Source organism: Dromiciops gliroides, chromosome 4, assembly GCF_019393635.1.
Source record: "Dromiciops gliroides isolate mDroGli1 chromosome 4, mDroGli1.pri, whole genome shotgun sequence".
In the NCBI taxonomy this organism is placed as follows: Eukaryota; Metazoa; Chordata; class Mammalia; order Microbiotheria; family Microbiotheriidae; genus Dromiciops; species Dromiciops gliroides.
The window spans coordinates 227291770-227314936 of record NC_057864.1 but is presented as its reverse complement, the minus strand read 5'-3'; the positions used below and the strand labels follow the sequence as shown (position 1 = coordinate 227314936).

The 23167-nt window shown below is 38.5% G+C and overlaps 2 protein-coding genes and 1 pseudogene across 2 annotated transcripts in view; 1 reads left to right on the top strand and 2 right to left on the bottom strand.

Moving 5' to 3' along the window:
• The window catches only part of LOC122752702 (zinc finger protein 850-like), a 1092329-nt gene that overhangs the window by 949699 nt on the left and 119463 nt on the right, over positions 1–23167 (top strand).
• On the bottom strand, positions 1905–3902 carry LOC122752712 (annotated as a pseudogene).
• LOC122752707 (zinc finger protein with KRAB and SCAN domains 1-like) lies at positions 3938–21818 on the bottom strand. The gene is made up of 6 exons (XM_043999593.1): positions 20429–21818; positions 19827–19962; positions 11400–11479; positions 11014–11140; positions 9058–9171; positions 3938–4530 (listed from the first exon to the last, which is right to left on the bottom strand). Exons 1-6 carry the CDS (start codon positions 20864–20866, stop codon positions 3938–3940), a joined length of 1488 nt encoding a protein of 495 aa, XP_043855528.1. The 5' UTR covers positions 20867–21818.

The following is a 23167-nucleotide window of genomic DNA, read 5'->3' as shown; positions in this document are numbered from 1 at the left end:
TAAAAATTATTGGAGTTTTTGCTGACTCATTTGGGAGAGGCCACACCTGGCCTACCCTGAAGTTACTATGCTACTGGGGTCAGAAGGAGAACTCTCCATAGGCAGTTTTGAAGGACCTCCCCTTTTGGGGGAGGAAAGATTGAATGCTCCGTGAAGGGAGGCAGAGGACTTCCGGAAAGCTAGCTCGCTTGCGCTCTCTCTCTCTCTCTCTCTCTCTCTCTCTCTGGCTTCTCCCCTTCTGGTGGCGCAAGCAACTGTATAATTTCCAGGTTTTGGTGAGTGAACAACAGAGAACCCTAATTTCCTTTGAATTAGCTTAATTGGAAACAATCTGGGGATTGCATAGGCTAAGTTTAGAGTTGAGTATTTATCTGTATTTCTTTTTCCTATTTCCTTATCTTTGATTTTTATTAGTTTCACCTTTGTTGTTTAATTAATTACCAAGTAATAAAATCTGATCCTTCTGTGAATTAAAGCTATAAGGCTCCTTTCTTATTGGCCTGGGAGAAATATCTTAAAAAGGCAGTTCAGAGGGGAGGGTGAACCTAAAGGCCCCTCATATTTCCAGGATCCCAATATTCTGGCGAGTCACCCAATTAACACTCCATATATCAAATTTTGGCCCTCACATTCTCTAGGACAGGATGGAAAAGGAGGAAGAAAAAGAAACAAAAAGTACACAGTTAAGAACAAAAGAAAACTGAGAAACAGAGAAAAAAGCAGGCTAGTTTTGTTTTAAGTAAACAGTGTGAAATGCAATTACCACTTACGGAACCTCTTATTCTTAAAAATTTGACTCGATTCCCTATATATTTGAGAAATAAGACCTTTATCATAGAAATTTATTGCAAAGATACTCCCCTTATTTCCTGATTTTCTTCTATTTAAAAAGAAGTGTGCAAGGCTTTAATCATCAAAATAATTTGGTACAGTATAAGAAATAGTGTAGTTGATCAATGGAACAGATTAGGTACATAATATATAAAAGCAAATGAGGGAAGTGTTTGATAAACCCCAAGATCCCAGCTATTGGGATCTATTTGACAAAATCTTCTAGGAAAACTAGAGTGTAGTCTGGTTGAAACTGGGCAGAGAGCAGCATCTTACACTATTATTTCAAAATAAACTGAAAATGTATGTGATTTAAACATAAAGGGTGACATCATGAGCAAAATTAGCTACTAGATCTATGGATAGGGGGAAAGTTCATGACCAAGCAAAAGATAAATTGCTGCTGAATTCAATGCTAGCCTGCTTGTTCCTGAACAGCTGCCCCCACCTTCCTTGGTTTTGGTCTCCTCCCCTGGTTTATTTAACTACAGGCTTATCCATACAAGTAAAGGTTAGAACTGAGTTCCCATACTGTTCTCAGAGCCACATAGCTATATTCTGGACTTTTGCTAAGGATAGTTTGGGTGTTAGCAATCTTCACAGGAATACACAGGAATCTCTCCACTTACAGTTATGCAATTCACTCACACAAGTGAATCCTTAGAATTTAAGAAGCAGTTTTGGTCACAAGTCATTATACCCAATTTACAGTACCTACATCCCTACTTATGTGATAGTCCTTATGCTCCATTTTAGGGGGCAGCAATAAATTCAGTTCTAAAACACAGCAACAGATAGTTCTTTTTATATATGATTCCTCCACTGGGGGCAGCTAGGTGGCACAGTGGATAAAGCACTGGCCCTGGATTCAGGAGGGACCTGAGTTCAAATCCAGCCTCAGACACTTGACACTAGCTGTGTAACCCTGGGCAAGTCACTTAACCTTCATTGCCCTGCAAAAACAAAAACATAAACAAGACATAATTCCTCCATTTATTAGCTTTGTGTGCATATACCAACCCGAATAAGGAAAAAATCAATGTTTTAAAGTAGCTTGCATCCCACTTTATTTTTTTTCATTATTACAACCACAGTCATGTTATATAAATCAGCACTCCTGCTTTCCCATGGCTGGTTTGTCCAAATGTTCTTCATTTCTGTTTCTCTCAACTCTCGCCTAATCTGACTCTACTGTGGAAACCCTTTTCAAATCTTCATCATTTTTAAGACCCTTAATCAAAATGTTCTTGATTAATTTTTCCACAATCATATGGCATACTATTGATTCACTACCTTTTTCTTACATAAACCATGCTTCTTTAAAAGTGTAGGCATTTCTTCCTATCTGGATTCTCTAATGTTGAATAAGACAAGCACCTTCACTGAGGTTTCTCATATTGCTAATGCATTTTTCCTTTTTAGTATGGACTTATAAATGTATAAAAGGCAGACATTCAAAATCTATGATATGTAGGAGAGTGGTGTTTTGTAGATTAGGTCTGTGGCTGTAAATAGACTGACCTTGTGTGTTCTTGCTCTTCCTGGATTTTAAAATCTTTTAGGTTTTTAATTCTGTCCTAAGATTTTCTAGGTTGGACAGCATCTGCAAGGCCTTTCTTGCAATGTCCCCTGCAATATTCATATTTTTTCTTCCTTATTATTGGTCAACTGTTAGTCGTATGTGTCTGGTTATCTGTTTCATTCTAATATAGTATTTATAAAGTTTTTGTTCTACTAATTTGTTAATATTCATTTGTAAGTTCCTTGAGCAAATTTTTTGGAAAATTTCACTATGTTGGACTGGTAAGGAACACTACAGAGGGGAGATTGAGACAGCAATGACAGTTTGCATTACAGCTGGGTCATACTAGAAGCCTATCACAGAAAGGAAGGGTTTTAAAAAAGGGGAATCAGAAAACCCTAATGGAAAGCTAGAATCATCAGTCAAAGGCAGAGACAACAATCTACAAGGGAACAAAATTCAAAGTTCTCACAAGTTAGCTAAATGTGTATACACAGGGCACAGGATAAGGAGCTATCCTCCTTATAGAGTCCCTTGCCTTGCCCTCAGCCTCAATGCTATACCACTATTTAATCCCCAAAGGTGACAGGTATCAAGGACAAGTGATCAACTAAAGAAGCAAGGCAGGATCTTTATCATGCTCAGAATTTTTTTCTTTCTAGATTCTCAAATGCTGAATTAGGCAAATGCCTTATAATGAAAGGTTTCTCAGTTCAACTTATTTAGTTTTTCTTCTTTGCATCAATGTGCAGAAATTGAACCAGTAAAATTTTATATGCCATTGACTGCATCAGTAGGTTTTTCTCCAGTATGGATTCTGAGATGGCGAATAAGGTGTGAATTCCTACTAAAGCTTTCTTACATGCATCACATTCAAAGGGTTTCTCCCAGTGTGTATTTTCCTGTGTCTGTTAAGATCAAAAGACTGTCGAAAGGCTTTACCACATTTATCACATTCATATGGTTTCTCTCCACTGTGGATTCTTTGATGTTTAAAAAGATTTGAGCGATAACTAAAACATTTATTACACTGATTACATTCATAGGGCTTTTCTCCTGTGTGGACTCCCTGGTGTTGAATAAGCCTTGAGCTCTGCCTAAAGGCTTTTCCACATTCATCACACTCATAGGGCTTTGTTCCCCGTGTGGATTCTTTGATGTTTAAAAAGATTTGAGCGATATCTAAAATATTTATTACATTGACTGCACCCAAAGGGTTTTTCTCCAGTGTGTATTCCCTGATGCTGAATAAGCCTTGAGCGCTGAATGAAAGCTTTCCACAATCATTACATTTATAGGGCTTCTCCCAGTGTGGATTCTTCGATGTAGAAAAAAGTTGTGCTCTGTAACTGAAGGCTTTCCCACAGTCACTACATATATAAGGTTTCTCCCCAGTGTGGATTCTCTGATGTTGAATAAGGTAAGCTTTCTCACTAAAGAATTTTCCACACTCTTCACATTCAAAGGGTTTCACTCCAGTGTGGATTCTCTGATGCTGAATAAGCCGTGATCTCCAACTGAAAGTTTTCCCCACAGACATCACAAACATGAGGTTTCTCCTTAGTCTGAATTTTCTGAGGCTCCTCAAGGCCTAAAACTGGAACTAAGCCTTGTTCCACATTCATTATATTCATCAGGTCCTCCCTCACTTGTATGAATCCTCTGGCAACTGCTTTCATGGGAGACTGAAATGCTTTGCTGATGGGGCTTTTCTCTAGTGGGGATAAGTTGGTGCTCAACAAATGAAAGAATGAAACTTTTCTCACACTCATTCCAGTTGTGAGGATGCTCTCCTGAGTGAATTGCCTTAGGTTTAGTAAGATCTACACTCTGACTGAAGTTGCTTCCATGTTCATCTCCTTTATAAGTTTTGTCTCCTATAGGACCTTTTAGACAGAAGCCCTTCTGATATTCCTTATAATACTGGCATCTCTCTTCTGTGAGACTATTTTTATCCATGATAGTCACCTTTCTGAAAGCCTTCTTCTCTCCCTTCAGTTTCTCCCCTATGGGTCTGCCCTGTATACGTTTTAACTTGCCTTGATGTTCAAAGACTTCTCCAAATGTATGAACTTGGGAAGCTTCCTTCTGTAGTTTTCTCAATCTCTCTGGTTTAAATTCTTCAGAACTTTCCTGCTTGGAAGCTGGTTTGTAGATTGCAGTCCTGTTCTCACCACCTAACACAATAAACAAAAAGGCCAGTGTGAACTAATTCTGTCCTGGAAAAGATAAACTTCTAGAAGAACTCTAGTCATTTAGGAATTAAATCAGCCTAATGCTCCAAATCATCAGCCAGGGGCTGGGGTACCATCAGCCTGCTTAGGGTCACTATGGGTTAATGATGGTTGACTTTGGCTCCTCTTATGCCAGAATAGCAGGTAGAAAGTAGTGGTCCCATGTGGCCTAAATGGAACAATCTTTGTGCTTAGAAGAAGAGTCAATAATTAGTAATTAGAGGAGAGTCAGACAGTAATTCAGGGACTAAATCAGCAGGGTGGAAAAGTGGTAAAAGTTTGGCAGAAATGGGAGATAAATGTAATTGTGAGAATGAAGAGAAGTTATAAAAGATGGTAGGGACAAAGAAAATAGACTGAACACAAAAGTGAGGAAGAACAGTGAAGTAAAAAAATGAACAAAGAGGTTTGTACTTTTGCACTTAACAATATACTGCCTTGATTTCAGAAAAACCTGGAAAGACTTAAGTGGACTGCTGCCAAGTGAAGTGAGCAGAACCAGGACAACATTGTACATAGTAACAGCAGCATTGTGCAATGATCAACTGTGATAGACTTAGCTCTTTTCAGCAATACAATGATCCAAGACAATTCCAAAGGACTCATGATGGAAAATGCTCTCCACATTCAGAGGAACGAACTGTGGAATCTGAATGAACCATATGATTTCTCATTTGGGGCTTTTTGAGGTTTTTTTGAGCTTTTTCCCTTTTGTTACAATTCTTCTTTGACTAATGAGGAAATATGTTTAATGTGATTGTACATATATAAACTATATCAGATTTCATTCCATCTTGGAGGGGAGGGAAAAGGGGAAAAAACTCAAAATGTTATAAAAATGTTAAAAACTATCTTTACATGTAACTGTAAAAAAATAAAATAGTATTAAGATTGAAAAACAACAACAACAACAATATATTGCCTTGAATTGAATGGCAGAAGGGTATACTGATCTTGTAGTTAGAAGAACCAGATTCAAGCCCATTAGTTGTGTGAATAGTCACTTATTCTCTCTGGCCTGTTTCCTCATTTGTAAAGTGGGAGTGATATAATTTAATGCAATACTTAAATTATCAGGATTGTTATGAAAAAGTGCTTTGTATTACTTAAAATATATAAAAGTGGGCTATTATTAACATGTTAGGTTGATCACTGTTTCCCAAAGTGCTACATTAGATAGCAAACAACAGGGGGTACCTCACAAGAAGCAAACAAATTTAGCCCTGGAACAATTCTCATGAATGGCAATTTCTAATCTGACTAGGCAAGACACTACTCTTTATTCCTCTGCCTCCCCAATGAGCCTCAAAGACAGAGTCTTGCTCCAGTTATTTAGGAAACAGAAAGACTTACTAGACCCAGACCCAAATGGGCAGGCTTCCAGGGAGAAATATTGACACGTAAGTGGAGAGATTAAAAAGAAGGTTTAACACCATAAATATGGAGGTCCCTAGCTTACAAGGTCCTACAAAAGTTTGCCCCTGAGAAGATCACCCTGCTTCTCTCTAACAATTTAGTTGGACAAAGCAAGTACAAATACCTAGGTCAGATCATGAACTCTGAGAGGCAGCGTGGTGTGGTAGAAAAGAAAGATAAAAATTTAGGTGTCAGGGGACCTAGTTTTGAGTCCAGGACCTGCTACATGCTACCTGTCTAACACTGGATGAGTCACTTATCATATCTCTGTAAAGGAAGGGGTTGAACTAAATCATCAGCTTCCAGTTCTAACAGAAATTTGTATCTATTGGCTTGCAGAGGTAAAGATCTTAGATTAATTTTAGTCTTTTCATTGCTTTACTTTTCATTTAATTTATTCATTAGTTTTTAGCTTTCATAGCTTCTCCTTTCTCCAGTGATAGATGCATGTTTGTGCTTTCCATCAAGCTCTGCATCTGATAGCTGGCAATGCATTCTGAGTGAAAGATGGAGCCTAACATAAACTAATGTGGTCTTATTTTGCCTGCCAGGCCTTCTGTTTATTACTTTTTTTTCCTTTACTTTTTATTACAAACCTCAGCAAACATGAATATTTCAATATGCACAGTTAACAAAAAGGAATTTTTAAAATTTTCTGTAGCATTTGTTCCACCAGATTGCCTGGGGATCCCTTTTCTTGTATTGATCACCTAATACAACAAAAACCACATTTACAAAACTTCCTCCTACAGATGGGTCATAGATACTGCATGCTTTTTTTCCCCCCCATAGAACAAATTCTATATCCAGAAAATTCTGCCATTTTACAGACTGGGGGGAAAGAAAAACCAATGTTTTCCTGAAAACTGAACTAAGCTAAAGAAAGCCATCTGCTGCTAGGATAAACTCCATAAATACTTTATTAAGAAAATTAACACTAATTTCCAACATTTATATGTTTATTTTATTAAACAGAAAGGGTTTTTTTTGTTTGTTTGTTTGTTTGTTTTAATGAGGCAATTGGGGTTAAGTGACTTGCCCAGGGTCACACAGCTAGTAAGTGTTAAGTGTCCGAGGCCGGATTTGAATTCAAGTACTCCTGACTCCAGGGCCGGTGCTTTATTCACTGTGCCACCTAGCTGCCCCAAGGTTTTTTTAATATAAACAATTTTTGTTAAACTGTAGTAGTACAACGGTAGTAAAAATAAACCAAGAAGTTTTTGCTGTGCAACAGGAAGGGAAGCCCCTACAAGAGTACTTACCAAACATTTCCTTCTTTTTTCTGCATCCCAGGTTCCATTCTTAATATTCACACAACTGATTTTTTTTTTTACCAGAATGTTGATTGTCTTTCATTTAAAACTCCTATAATCTGGCTACATGTACAAATTCATTAGCTGGAGAATTCAATATATAAAAAGGATTGTATGGAAAACTGTGAACTACCATCATGCAGTTTTTAAAAAATATATTAAATTTAATCTAAAGGTAACAAAACCGCCCTGTCTGTCTGCATCTCCTTCTGAACCAATCTCTGGTCTCTTCTATTTTTTAAAGATTTCATTAAAACGACTTTATTTCTGGCATCATTGTCATCTCCTCTACCCTTCCATGCCTTTCTTTATAAAAGCATGGTGAATGGGGTAGCTAGGTGGAGCAGTGGATAAAGCACCCGCCCTGGATTCAGGAGGACCTGAGTTCTGTAACGATTAGAATGACGCCACCTGCTGGAGACTTACTGTAGAAGAGTTCCGCCCATGAAGCGAAGGTCTTTGAGGGCAAGACCAGGAGTCTTTTCTTTGGTGTCAGGAAGTGACGCGGGCTAGTGGGAGGAGGAAGGAAGAGACTGGCGCTTGGGCTCACTCTCTTTCCTGAGGACGCTGGTGGAGAGGGGAGCTAGAAATGTGCTCTCCCTTTGATAGGAATCTAGGCCTTTTCTTCTCTCTTTACCAAACTCTTATTCTCCTTAATAAATGCTTAAAAGTCTAACTCTTGCTAAAGCTTATAATTTATTGGCGACCACTCATTAGATATTTTAGACAGTTTAGCTAGAATTTTAGCCCTTAACAGTTTAAATCTGGCCTCAGACACTTGACACTTACTAGCTGTGTGACCTTGGACAAGTCACTTAACCCTCACTGCCCCACCAAAAAAAATTAAAATAAAAAAATAAAAGCATGGTGAAGCAGAACAATTGGCTATTCAGTGGCCATGTCTGAAAATGTTATGTCTCACTCATCCTCTAAAGAGCACGGTTTATCATAGTGTGGAGAATACTTCCCAACTTCGCCCTACCTGAAGAAATTATGTGGCTAGAATATATTTTGCTGGCATCCTGGATTAATATTGAATATTCCCACATATGCATATCTTTTTTTCCCCAAGGGGGTACAAGATATCCAAGGGCAGGAAATGTATCTTATTATTTTGTGTATCCCATAACATCTAGCACATAGTACTTCAATATTTTAAAACAGAAATGGTTTCATTAATATGGGAGTTCTCTCCACCAATACACAGGTCAAACTTTTTACATCTTCGTGGTATCTTGAGTAACTACAGCAAAAGAAAATTCATCATGTAATGGCCAATTTTCTGGTGATGAGCCAGTCTGAATTTGATTGAACAAAAGAAAAATATACTGTCACCTAGCCTGTTCATCTTGATAGGACAGCAGACTAAGTCTTGAATAACCTAGGATCACCTCTATGTCATAATGAGAATTCAGAATGACTAAACTAGAAGCTAATAAAAAGTATGTTCTCAATAAATATTTATTCAATCAAATAGGGATCAGATAGGTTATTAGGGAGTTTTTTTTTAAAAGGGTATTAGGTATCATTTTAAAAAAAGAAACTCCTTGATAATTAAGAGAAAAGAAATACCATTTGGGTGTAGGGGAAGGGCATTGTAGAAACAGAAAGTTAGGATGAAGAGAGCTCTCAGTTTCCTGACATAAAAAGTACTTGTAAACTAATGATATAGCCAATATCTCATGCTACTCATCAGCTACTACTTATTTCACTCCTGATTTGGTCTCTCTCAATAACTCACCTGGGCTGTTACTTTTCCAGGCCTCTCTATTCTTAGTTCCCTCAATATCCAAAAGCCATAGCTCTTTCCCTCGTTCCAACTGGGAAATCACAGCAGGTTTTGAAAATGACAATCCTGTTAATAAGAAGAAATAGGTTAGAGGATATTACCTGAAGCTCCATGGATGATTCTTCTTCAGAGGGGCAAATGAAAAAAAAAAAAAAAAAGCATCCAAGGAGGCTATTTTAGGAAGTCTAGCAAGAAGGGGAATGGATCCATAGGGAAACCAGGAATAAATTTCTAGGAAAGCTGGGGCAGAAGGAGAGAACTGTTCATGTGTTCACAGCCTCTTTAATAGCTAGCATTTACATATGGCTTTAAAGTTTTATGTAAAGCTTTATGTATGTAAACTCATTTAATCCTCACAATAACCCAATAAGGTAAGTTACTATTATCAAATCCTATTATTATTATTTTACTAATGAGGAAAACATAGAGTTTACCCAGGTCATACAGTGAGGAAGTATTCAAATTTAGGTCTGTGTAGACTTCATGTCCGGCCTCCAGCCACTTCACCATCTAACAATCTTTTTTTCTCCCTTTGGAAGAAATACCTACATGTGACAGGGGACTAAATATCTCCATCATTTTGTTATGGGCCCAGAGCACCCCAGAAGTTCTCTGGGGTACATCAAGGAAACTTCTCCTTGAGAAACTAAACCAAAGGACAGACACACCTAAAGAGATAAATGGAACCAGAAACCAGATTGGACCAGGACCCCAACCCTTCATTCCAGTCTCCCTTGCCCCTGGGGAGATAAGTTTGGGTGCAGTTGCTGCCTTTGTGTAGAGAGATGGCTTGAGAGATCTGCAGCCACCCCTCACCCAACTCCTCCAGCCACCACCAGTGGGGGATGGTCCTCCTTCACTAAGGGAACTTTCCACAGCCAGATGGTCACCCCCATCTGTCCTCTATAAAAGTATCTGCCTGTCTCCTGCTCGAGGAGATTGGTATCTCAGAGCCATGCTCTGTGCTATGCCTTTCTCCCCATGAGAAGTCCAAGGATTTTTCTCATGGTTTCCCTTTCCTTCCCCAGCCCCTAAATAAACTACTATCTTATTCTAATTGCTTTTGTGTGTAAGAGGGTGTAATTCTTTAAAGAGGAATTCCTAAGGACCCTATACCCCAACCCCTATCCCTATCCCAAACCCCCTACCCCATTTTCCCCATTACAATTTGACAAATATCAAGCCATTCCTCAATCTTCTAACATCAGAGTAGACACTTGACACTAGTTGTGTGACCCTGGGCAAGTCACTTAACCCTCATTATCCCACCAAAAAAAAAATCACTAAGATCAGGGTAAGAGGAAAGATTATACTAAAAGATGGGAAAGGAGGCAAAGTACAAGGAATCAGGGCAGCTACGTGGTGCAGTGTATAGTGTTGGCCTGAAATCAGAATATTCAACTTTGTGAGTTCAAATTTGGCCTCAGATACTTCCTAGCTCTGTGACCTTGGGCAAGTCATTTAACCCTGTTTGCCTCAGTTTCCTCATCTGTAAAATGAGATGGAGAAGGAAACGGTCAACCACTCCAGTATCTTTGCCAAGAAAACCCCAAATGAGGTTGTGAAGAATCAGGCATGACTGAACCAACAAACAACAACACAAAGCTGACCATTTCAACTCTATGGGAATCACAGTCCAAAAGACTCAGGAACACAGTAGGTGCTTTATAAATGATTATTGCTTAAAGGATAAAGGAACTATCATAGATGTAGGGAGAATAGAAACCTTCTTGCTATGACCTAATAACATCTCAACATTCCCTACCTCAGTATTTCAGAGGCTACAGAATTATGGAACTAATTCTTGAGCCTCAGCTTTTAATTCTAAAGAGTCATCATTGTTATGAATAAATAAAATAGCAAGGGACAGACTTCAATAAGGTAATGGGCCGAGAGGAAAGTTCTTACCCAATGAGACAATATTCTCATAATTTTCCAGCATTACATTCCTGTAGAGGTCTTTCTGATGCACATCCAATTGTACCCACTCCTCCAGGGTCAAAGACAGGGCCACATCTTCAAACGTCAACAACTCCTGAAACAATATGTTCCTGCTGCCCCAAGGACAATTCCACAGAAACATTTGAGGATAAGAGAAGGGAAGGATGCAAGGTAAGGGTATCTGCTGGTGTAAATAGCTTTTAAAGTGTTTTTGTTTATAGGGGCAAAAAGAAATATAGAAGGAATCTCAGGACACCAAAACGTCCTATATAAATATAACTAGGTCTTACAGAGAAACTTGAGAGTTTCTATCTGAGGATATTAACAAAAAAGAAAAGGAAATCATAGCTCACCTGGGGCTCAGCTGTCAGGAGTTTTACTGCTAACACTACAGGGTGCTGCTTCTCTTGAGGAAGGGCAGAAATATGAGTGGCTGAGGGAAAAGAAGTTATATGTGAGTCCAGCTTCTGGACAGCCCACCTACAGAAAAGTAATTTTCAAGAACAGTCTCATTTCAACACTTTTATGATGCTAAATCCTCATCAATGTATATTTATTGAGGTCCTAAGTTCATGGAACCTGAGGTGAAGGAATTCCAGGCATTGCTGATACCTTTAAAATCTACTTTCAACACGAATGCACAGTTCATTGTGTCTAACACCAAAGCCTTTGTGATACAAACTAAGATAAGTGTGTTCAACAGTACAGAAATTGTAGAAAAAGCACCTGTGACCAACAAGATGTAGGATTAGATGTTTTCTCTGATTCTCATGACCTCACAAATCTATCTCCTGTTTATCTGCTTATGCTCAAGGTCTCTAGCTGAATTTTCTTCCTCCCAAGATCTTTGGTAATTTTAGTCCTTTTTTTTCCTTTCTTGTAGTCCCACATTGCTGATGGAAGTTTTCTTAGGGGCTGGACCTCAGAGTCATCTCAGCCTCCTTCCAAGCTGTATCATTAATTCATAGTTCATCAGCTTTAATTCCCCCCCCCTCCCCGCTCCCTGTGATCTCTGGGGGAACAGAACTGGGCCCAGTTGTATGCTGGGCTCTTACAGACTTAGTGGAGTTCCATTAGGATGCCCTGCTCTAGTCTTTTTCCTCAGTTCTCTAGCTCATCTTTGTGTGCAAGCATCTTTCTTGGCGTATTAGATTTTGGAGACAGCTGAAATTACTTTAATTTCAAGAAACCAAAGGAGGAAACAATTCAATGAACTAATAATAAAGACTACTCGCTAGGCACTAATGCACTCACTCAACATAGCTAAACCTACCACCCAACATTGCCACAGTAATGCAACATAATTCTATTCTTATATTCCATCACCAACATCCCTCCCAGTGCCACAGAAATTCAAAAGAAAGGTGCTTGCACACAAAGATGAGCTAGAGAACTGAGGAAAAAAGACTAGAGCAGGGCATCCTAGTGGAACTCCACTAAGTCTGTAAGAGCCCAGCATACAACTGGGCCCAGTTCTGTTCCCCCAGAGATCACAGGGCGGGCGGGGGGGGGGGAGAAAGAAACTAAAGCTGATGAACTATGAATTAATGACGCAGCATGGAAAGAGGCCGAGATGACTCTGAGGTACAGCCCCTAAGAAAACTTCCATCAGCAATATGGGACTACAAGAAAGAAAAAAAAGGACTAAAATTACCAAAGATCTTAGGAGGAAGAAAATTCAGCTAGAGACCATGAGCATAAGCAGATAAACCAACAATGAAGATTTTAATAACAAACAGGAATATGGCCTCCAGATCAGCAAAAAGACATCTATGAATAGATATTGCAAGACAAAACATTTGATGAGACAGAGAGCTCTGTGGATTTCTAGGAAAATATGGAACCACAGAAGAATGTTCCTGAATGGTTTGAAGAGAAATATGAACTGCAAAGCAGAATTTATAGCATGCAAGTAGAAATAATTGGCACAATAGAAAAACTTGAATCAACACTGGCAAGTCCCACCAAAGAAACAAAAGAAAGGGCAGCTGATTAGGAATGCAAATATAGGGAAGTGAAGGACAAACCAGAAAAAGAGAAACAAAAAGTAATAAGATGAAAAGAAAACCTGATATCTATACATCAGGCCCAAAGACAGGATGTATAGGGACAACTTAAGAATTATAGGTCTCTGCTGGTGTTGCCCCCAGACTGCCTCCAAAGCCAATGTAAAGAGCTATCTGCCTATCAAAATTCCTGAACTAATCAGAAGAAAATAAAATGGTTGGTTTGCCTTAAAAAAAAAAAAGAATTATAGGTCTCCCAGGAGAACATGACAAGTCAAAAAACCTGAACACCAGAATGCAAGAAATAACACCAAAAACAAAACAAAAAAAAACCGCCCAGAACTTCTGAATAAGGAAACTAAAATGCAAGAAGGATAAACTACAGCAACCAAGAACAACAACCACATTAAGAGATTCAATTTAATACACACAAGGAAACATGAATGAAAGCAGATGTCAAACAGAAGCAATGGTGGAGAAAAAAGGCTTAAAATACCATGAACTAAATCTCATAACACCCTGCCTAAAGATCAATCACAGGGGTTTTTGTTTGTCTGGGTTTTTTTGGTTGTTTTTAAATGGAACTAAATTTAGAGAATGGAAGAGGCCACAAATGGCCTCTTTTTTTTTTGTCTGTTTTCTGTTTTTTTGCAGGGCAATGAAGGTTAAGTGACTCGCCCAGGGTCACACAGCTAGTAAGTGTCTGTGGTCATATTTGAACGTGGGTCCTCCTGAATCTAGGACGGGTGCTTTATCCACTGTGCCACCTAACTGACCCTACACAAATGGCCTCTTAAGGGAATCAGATTGAAGGGAAAATAATTCTCAGGAAGAAGAGAGCCTACAAAAGATCAGATAAGAAAATGAAACTCCACAAGTTGCTGCTTACAAGAAACATATTTAAAAATAAAGACATACACAGAATAAAACTGAACATATGGGAAAAATTTTACTCTGTATCATGTACATCCCAAAAAGGAGGATTTGTAATCATGCTATCAAACAAAGCAAAAACAAATATTCAAAACATTAAAAAGCAAAAATAAGGAAAAACTAATTGAATCTTAGAAAAAGAAATGCAACTAACTGTTAAGGACATACCACGGAAAAAAAATGTCCTGTTCCTGATGGATTCAAGGGAAAATTCTATCAAACTTTTAAATAACAATTAAAATCCATACAACACAAATTATTCTCAACAACTGAGAAAGAATTCTACCAGATTCCTTTTATGAGATATAGTCCTAAAACCTAATTCAATGAAAGATAAAACACAGAAGAATAAATGTAGACCAATAACATAAATGATTATCAATTCAAAAAATTTAAATAAAAACCTATTAAATTATAGCAATTCATCAAAGAAATCATAGATTTATATGGGGGATGCAAGAATGTTTCAAAATTAGGAAATCAATCAATATAACTAATCTATTAAAAAACAAAAACATCCAAAATCACATAATTGTCTCCACAGCTTCTAGAAAAGCCACTGATGAAGTATAACACTCATTCAGGCTAAAAAATTCTATAAAATATAGACATAGAGGGACCATTTTTAAAAAAACATTTAAAAAATCTATATGACAACAAAAGCAATGGGGATACACTAGAACATTTCCTAATAAAATATGGGAATAAAGAAAGGATGTCTACTCGACACACTGTTGTTTGATAAAGTTCTAGAAATGCTAGCAGTAGCAATAGTACAAGAAAAAGAAATTAATGGCAAAGAGGGAATAAAACCACCCCTATCTGTTGATGATTTAAAAAGCATAGAGAGTCAAGAAAGATACTAATTGAGATAACAGCTTCATCAAAGCTCCATGCTACAAAATAAAGCCTCAAAAATCAATCACATATCTATATAATAATAAAATCTAAAAGAAAATAATAGAAAAGAAAATCTCACTTCAAGTAACTACAAAATGCATAAAGCATATGTTAAACAATCTACCAAAGCATACAAAATACTTCATAATGGATTCAATTAAAAAGTATTCCTCAAAAAAATTAAAATATTAAATAGCCAAATGAATATTCAGGGGTTTGGGCTCAGCCTTGCCGGTTTAATAAAAATGATAATGCTACTAAAGTTAAATTATACTTTGAATGCTATAACCATTAAGTTAACAAAGGGATACTTATAAAATTTGATAAATAACAAAATTCAATGGGGAAAAAAAGGCTATCAAGGGAAATGGGAAAAGGTAAGGACAAAGAGATCTCGAACTATTTTATAAAGCAAATGATTAAAAGGTTAAAAAATTAGTAGATCAGTGGGACAGATTAGACAAGGGAAAATCAGAAAATATGGAAATCTATAAATCAGTGTTTGACAAAATGGAAAACATAAATTACTTATGAAAGTATTCCCTATGTGATAAAAAACTGCTGGGAATATTGGAAAGCAATTTGGCAGAAATTAGGTTTAAAACACCTCACATCATATTCCACTAAAATTCTACCTAGATATATGACCTTAATGCTAAAGATCATACTACTAAAAAATTAGAAGTCATTACCATTCACAGATACAGATGAGACATGTATCTTTAACCAAAAAGAGAAAGAGGCAATTACAAAGATAAAATAGATTATTTGGGGTATGTGAAACAGAAAAGTTTGCATGAACAAAATTAATGCACCTAGGTAAGAAAGGTTAAATGGGACAAAAACCCTCGCATCAAAAGGCTCTGATAAGAGTTTAGTATCACACTTAACATATGTAATAAGATCAAGGGATATTCCCCGAAAGATAAAAAATCAAAAGATATGCACAAACAGTTCTCAAAATAATTTCAAACTATTAACAACTACATTAAAGAATGCTTCAGGGCAGCTAGGTGGCACAGTGGATAAAGCACCGGCCCTGGATTCAGGAGGTCCTGAGTTCAAATATGACCTCAGACACTTGACACTTATTAGCTTGTGACCCTGGGCAAGTCACTTAACCCTCATTGCCCTGCAAAAAACAAAACAAAACCAAAAAAACAAAAAGAATGCTTCAAATCAACAGTAATAAGAAAAATGTAAATCAAAACAACACTTTGGTTTCACCACACACCTTGCAAACTGCAAAGATAACAAATTATGAAAACAGTTAATGTTGGAGGTGCTGTAAGAAGATGGCTATATTCGTGCACTGTTGGTGGAAATGTAAAACAGTGCACTGTGGAACTTGAAAAGCAATTTGGAATTATTCAAATGAGGTGACTAAAATGTCCATTCTCTTTGACATAGAGATTCCATTATTAGACATATAATATAAAGATGCCAGTGGTAAGCAGAAGGTCCCCAAATACACTCACATATTTATAACAGCACTTTCTGACAGCAAAAAAGAAATGGAAGCAAAGTCAATGCCCACAGATTGAAAAATAGCTAAACAAACTAAGGAATGTGAATTGTAATGGAATATAACTGATGAAGATCAAAGTAAGTAAGCTAAGAAAACAACATACACAATGACTGCAACAATGTAGTACAACAGAAAGAACCACATACACACACAAAAACAGAAATAAAAAAATGAATATCGCAAAAACAAGCATGGCTCAAAAGAGAAGAGATATGAGATATGAGAAGATACTTCCACCCTTTGAAGATGTTGGAGGTCTACCAAGTATTGTACATGACGGATATTTTCAGATTTTTTTCGATGTATTGATACTGGTGTTTTCTTTTTCTTTTTCTTTTTTTTTTTTTGGTTTTTAAAAAATAGTATTTGCTAATATGGAATGATTCTCATGGTGGGAGTAAGGGATATAGGGGAAAACTATAGTGATATAAGAAAAAAACATAAAAACTACATTAAACCATACGGTGGCAGGGCAGCTAGATGGCACAGTGGATAGAGCACTGGCCCTGGAGTCAGGAGGACCTGAGTTCAAACCTGGCCTCAGACATTTGACACTTACTAGCTGTGTGACCCTTGGCAAGTCTCTTAACCCCAATTGCCTCACAAAAAAAAACAAAAACAAAAACAAAAAAAACCCATAGTGTGAAGTAAAAATAAAAAGAATACAGAGTCCACTAATCACCTCCTAAAAGAAACCCTTAAATGAAAAAAAACAAAAACAACCTAAGATGTCTGCCAAAATCCAGAGCTCCCACATCAAAGAAAAAAGACTATAAGCATCCAGAAGGAGTTCAAGTACCAAGGAACAGCCAAGATCACACAAGATCTGGCAACTTCTACTATGAATGAAAGACCTTGAAATATTCTGATATTCCAAAAGGCAAAAATGATAACATTACAACAAAGAATAACTTACTCTGCAAAGTATATAATTCTACAGGCAAAAATTAATTTGAGGGAATAAAGGACTTTCAAGTATGCCAGCTGATGAATAGGAATTTCAAAATTCAAACACAAGACCCAAAGAAATCTTAGAAAGGTATATTATTAAGAAACTGGAAGGGGCTATATGATGATGAAAGGCTAACATTCTAATGGGAGAAAAAAAAACAAGTATGCTATCAGAAATTTATGTCTTTCAAAGTATATTGAGGACTCTAAGGTACCAACTCATGGCCATCAGATAAGCAAAAGTCACAAAAACAGAAAATGACAAATGCTGAAAGGGTAGAAGTGGTGAACTGGTCCAATCAATCTGGAAAATAATGTGAAACTATGCCTCCAAAATTTATTAGATTGTGCATTCCCTTTGACCAAGTGATACTACTAATAGATCTATATACCTCAAATGGATCAAAGAAAGAGGAAAGGGACTCATATGCACGAACATATTTATGTTAGAACTTTTTCATGGTAGCAAAGAATTGGAAACTGAAGGAATTCCTACAACTGGGGAATAGCTGAACAAATTATGCCATATGATGGAATGATACTGTGCTGTAAGAAACAACTTAAGAGGATGGCTTTAGAAATACCTAAGAGGACATTTATGAGTTAACTAATGCAAAGTGAGTGATCTGATCCAGGAGAACAATTTATAACAATAACAATACTATAAAGGCAAACAACTTTAAAAGATTAAGGAACTCTAATCAGTAACGGAAACAACCACAAAATGGTTCCACATGCTATCCACTTCCAAATAAAGAAGTGATGGACTCAGGGTTTAGAATGATGCTTTTTTTTCTTTTTCTTTCTGGACATGGCTAAGGAAGGAATTTGTTTTACATACATAGACACACAAACACAAAATGGCTTGGGGGATGGAGAGAATTCAAAACTGAAAATAAAATAAAAATGATTTATTTAAAAAACAAAGCATATTAAGAGACTTAAATAAGAAAAAGAGAGAATATGGGTGGGAGTTGGTTCTGTACTGCCAAATTCTCTTGATCCTACAATAAATTTAAATTTCTAGGCATGACATTCAAATTTCCCCTCTGAGGTGATATGCGTGTAAGGAGACATATCCCTTCCTAAAAGTCACCCTACTATGCAAATTCCGGCAATAAAAACCACAGAGTTTATGGAGAAAATGGGAGTAGGTGCACAATACTCAAACTCAGTCACAGTGTCAATCTCAAAAGCCACTACAGAAAGAATTCCCAGTCATCAATAACACCAGCCACTGCCTCATGTGGGACATAAGTGGGATCACCCATTGACCAGGAAGTGGAGATCTTTGGCTTGGCCTCTTCCAGGAGATAACCTAAGAAGATAATCTTCTCTCCCTTCACCTCACCCCCAACACCCACCCCAACCTCCCAGTACTGGGCCTATTTCCACCAAGGAAGTGCTCCACAACTAACTCTGGCAAGGCTTTTGCCTGAGGAAGTGGCTTAGAGGTGACGGAGGGTGGCTAAGTCATCAGTCTGTTCTGGGGTGGGATGGGCTGTTGGTGATGTTCTTGTATTCTTTTCCCCACTATTTTACTCTCATCACATTCTGAGTTAAGAAAGATAACAGCTAGCTGTGTGTCCCTGGGTAAGTCACTTAACCCTCATTGTGCTCCCCCCCCCCCAAAAAAAGAGGGGGGAAAAACAAAAGAAAGATAATAGCTACAGCACTTTTCCCTGATGGAGCCAGATATTTCCTCTTCCTACAGGACCCACTGTACTTCTTGCAGGTCTTACCACATCCTGGCTGTACCCCTCCAAAACACACACACACACACCCCTTAGTTCACCCCCAATGCGGGCATCAACATGATGTCTGTTCTACAGTGGGGGTGGGGGATGCTCTGTGGGGGTTGTTTTCCCTCCTGCGCCAGCCACTCTAGGCTATCTCTTACCCCTCTGGAGTTTTACATCCCCTTCTATTAGATCTCACCATTTCAACACTTTTCCTCATTTGGGATCAGAAAGCTCTGCCCATATACCCATCACATGCATGCAGATACCTCTCTCAACCTTTCTGTAGTAGTCTCTCCCTGCAAACCATTCATTCTTGGTGTAGTTGTCCTTGATGGCAAAATTATGCATAAACACAAACTTGGTATTATCAGTTGGAAAAAAATTTCTTTCAAAATAAGCATTCTAGCAGAACTGCATATACTCAATATCATTTAATAATTGCCTCCTACTGCACTACTAACAAAGTTCATTTCTCATTGTTCCATTCGTAAACAAAATTAATCTGCTTTCTGAGATATTTTCAAATCTCCTCCTGCCCATAACAAACCATCTTTAATCTCATCTTCTTTTGAGAACTTTCATTGATTAAGCTCCACTTTACACTTCTCCAAAGATCCTCAGCATTTTTACACCACTTAAAATACGTTCTTGTAAACACTTGAGTTGGTTTGTGTTTTCACATGTTCAGCCTCCTTACCACCCCACTTCCCTATTCCTCACCACTTTCCTGTAGGGGGCAGGACACACTCTTAAGCTGGGTTTCCATGGGCTGGAGATGACCATCAAATTCCTGCATTGCTCCCAGGGTTGCTATTTCTTTCAAAGACACTGGTTGTTTTGGTGCATTGGTAGGAACCTAGAGAAAAATATTATTTAACCAAAACCTATGTGAAAAAGAACACAGGAAAAGGAAAGGAAGAACAAAAATTGCATTCAATCCTGAAAGGCACAACTTTCAATATACAAGGTCAAGACCCAGTGAGGCCTTTCCTCAATTTAACATTCTTGGCCCCCCTACATATCTCCAAATAACTGCTTGTTTACTTTAAGAATATCTCATTATTCCCTAGAATTCCTTTCAACTCTACTCAAGTCAATCCTTTCCAAGTCCAACATATAATTTGTTAGGTTCTCTTTCTGTGCCTTTCTGCTCATACAATACTCCCAATTTGTAATACCTGCCTCTCCAGTATCCTTCCAGACTCAGCTCAACAATCATCCCACATGCAAGTTTAAGGACTAAACTCATCTTCTTTCACATCATCATCTAATTTCTCATCTACAGAATACATGGCTCACAAATTACCTTTCCTCTAGCTCACCTGATATGATTCATCTAGCTCTCTTTCCAAATCCTCCAACAGGGTCACCACTTCCTGTGGGCTTTCTGGACAATGCTTCTGAACCCAGGTTTGGAGCGTCTCAGGGAGAATGGTCAAGAATTGTTCCAACACCACCAGCTCCAGGATCTGTGCCTTTGTGTGAATCTCTGGTTTCAGCCATTCCCAACAGAGATCCTGTAGGCGAGTCAGAGCCTCCCTTGGACCAGACACTTCACAGTAACGGAACTGCCTAAAGTTTTGGAAGATGTTCTGCTTTGGAGGGCTGCTCCCTTGAATGCTTGTTTTCTGTTCCCTTCTACAACCCTTTTTCTCCAAATTCACTATGACAAGCTCATGCTCCTTATGTGGAATCTGGGAGCCAAGGGATATAGCTTCTCCTGACTGTACAGTTATAGTTTTTCCCCAAAATCTGCTCATCTTCCAATTGAGACCTAGTTTGGAGAAATTTGTCCTTGGGTCTTCTCTTTTTCCTAGACACTGCTGAGCCAAAAGAAATCACTTTCAAAAAATGAGAAAGGCTTTGGAAGTACTACACAGCACTAAAATAAGACTCGTACTAGAAAAATCGATCCATTTAATTCTAGAAGAAGAAAATGAGCATTCTCATTTTGAAAATCTAAGGGTCAGGCAAGATAGTTTTCAGACCCTTAAGGTTATATATATAATCAAATGAAAGGATCCGATTCATTGATTTGTTTATGTCACCAGTAAGATTTAATGAAAACAACCAGATGGCCAGGGACTTAAGAAAAATACATATAATAACAATAATTTATATTTATAAATCATTTTATAGTTGTTAACATCTTTCTACGCATCACCTCATTTGATCCTCACAGTGATGCTATGAAATCAATAGTGAGGAATTCTATTGCCCCGTTAAAGATAAAGTTGTGTCCATGTGTCAACACGGCTAAGCAATAGCAATGCCAAGATTAAAATGCAAGTGGAACCTAAGAACAAGCTGTTTGGGTACTTTGGGGCCAAAAGGAGGCAGGAGGAAGCATCAGTCGTAGGTCATCGATAGGTGCCGGCGGGTCTATTCCGAGCCCAGAAGCCAGGAATCCTCTTAGACCACGGAGCGTCCGCAAGCGTCAAGCCGGAAATGAGGATCTGACCGCAGCATCAGAGACGCCTGGTTCTAAGGAAGCGCCCCAGGCAGACACCCTCACCCACGCCACTTCCCAGCAGCAGGCTCCTTCCCATCCCCTCGCCTCAAGGTTCTCTCGCCTAGAGCAGACGTACGCGCCAGCCTCACTCTTCACTCGTCTGCCGGGAGCGAACCAGCTGAACTCAAGTCACCTCCAGTTGGCCTTCCGAGACCCAGCCACAGGCGCAGAGGAGCCGCCCTTGCGCAAGCCGGAAGTGAGCTGCATCCTGCGCTCGCGCGCCCACCGGCAGAATGGACTGCCTTTGGTCCTTTTCAATTCTTCCACAGGAAGGCGGAAGTTAACGCCGCCGACGTTGTAGAAAGATGGTTGACCTAACCCTGAGATGCTTCCAAAGGAGGAGAAATATGGACTGCTTACCCTACCTAATCTGAGATCCGTGGGAAGAGTCATTAAGCTTTTCCGAAGTCCCTGCCTTTCGCTGCCTAACTGCTCAAATATCTTCCTAAAGTCTTCCAACACTTAGAGCTACATGTCCAAGTTCCTCTTTTTAATGCAAATAATAATGCGTCAGTCAGTCAGTCAACATGTGTTTACTAAGTTGTTATTCTGTATACAAAGAAAGGCAAAGACATTTGCTGTTCTCCCGCAGCTCATGTTATAATGGAGAAGAGAATATGTAAATAGGTACATACAAGATAAGTACAGAATAATTGGAAGGTATCTCAGAAAAAAGGCACTAGCATCCTGGGACACAGCAAAGGTGTCCTGGAGAAGGTGGATGTGACCTGAGAAGGAAAGAATGGCTTGAAGGAAGCCTAGGAAACTGAGGTAGAAGTGGAATCAGTCAGTGCAAAGTCACAGAGCAGGGAGATGGAATATTTGTCTGAGAAGGAGCAAGGAAGCCAGTGTTTCTAGATCACTGTGTATGTGGATGGAGGAGTAAAGTGTACTGGAAAAGTAAAAAGTGAACCAGGTTATAAAAAGCTTTAGAGGTTGAAACACAGCTAACCACTCTTCATGTTGCACAGCTCAAGTGTTAGCAGCTCTAGTGTTGGCAGCCCTAGTGTTGCTAGCAGGTCACTGTTCAAAAACTCCAAGCAGGCAGCAGTTGGTGAGTAAAGGCTTTATTCATCTTCTGGAAGATGGGCACTCATCTGAATGTGCCTGAGAGTGCACTGAAGTGAGGTCCCTCACCTCTATCTATACCCCTCAAGGGGTCCCCTCCAACCAATAACATTAAGGCATTTTGATACCCCCTCATTTACATTTCAGTTATTACAGTTGCTATTTATACAGAATAACAGTAACAGCCTAAGAACCCATCAGGTGGTACCAGTTGACCAATCAGATTTTACAAATTATGATACCAGGCCTTAACCTATTCTGGGCAAGAGTGTCAGCTCCCCCTCAGTACAATACTGTGTTAACATACATAACTCTTCAAGAAAGAAAAACCTGTATTGGGGTTTGACCAATCAGATAGCTCTGTTACCAACCAATCAGATTGCGGCCTTAGGCCCCAACCTTATGCTGGAGTAAGAATGTCCCCATTGGCCCACTAAACAGTGCTTGTGTAAACTTAACTTTTCACAACAAAGCTCAAGTC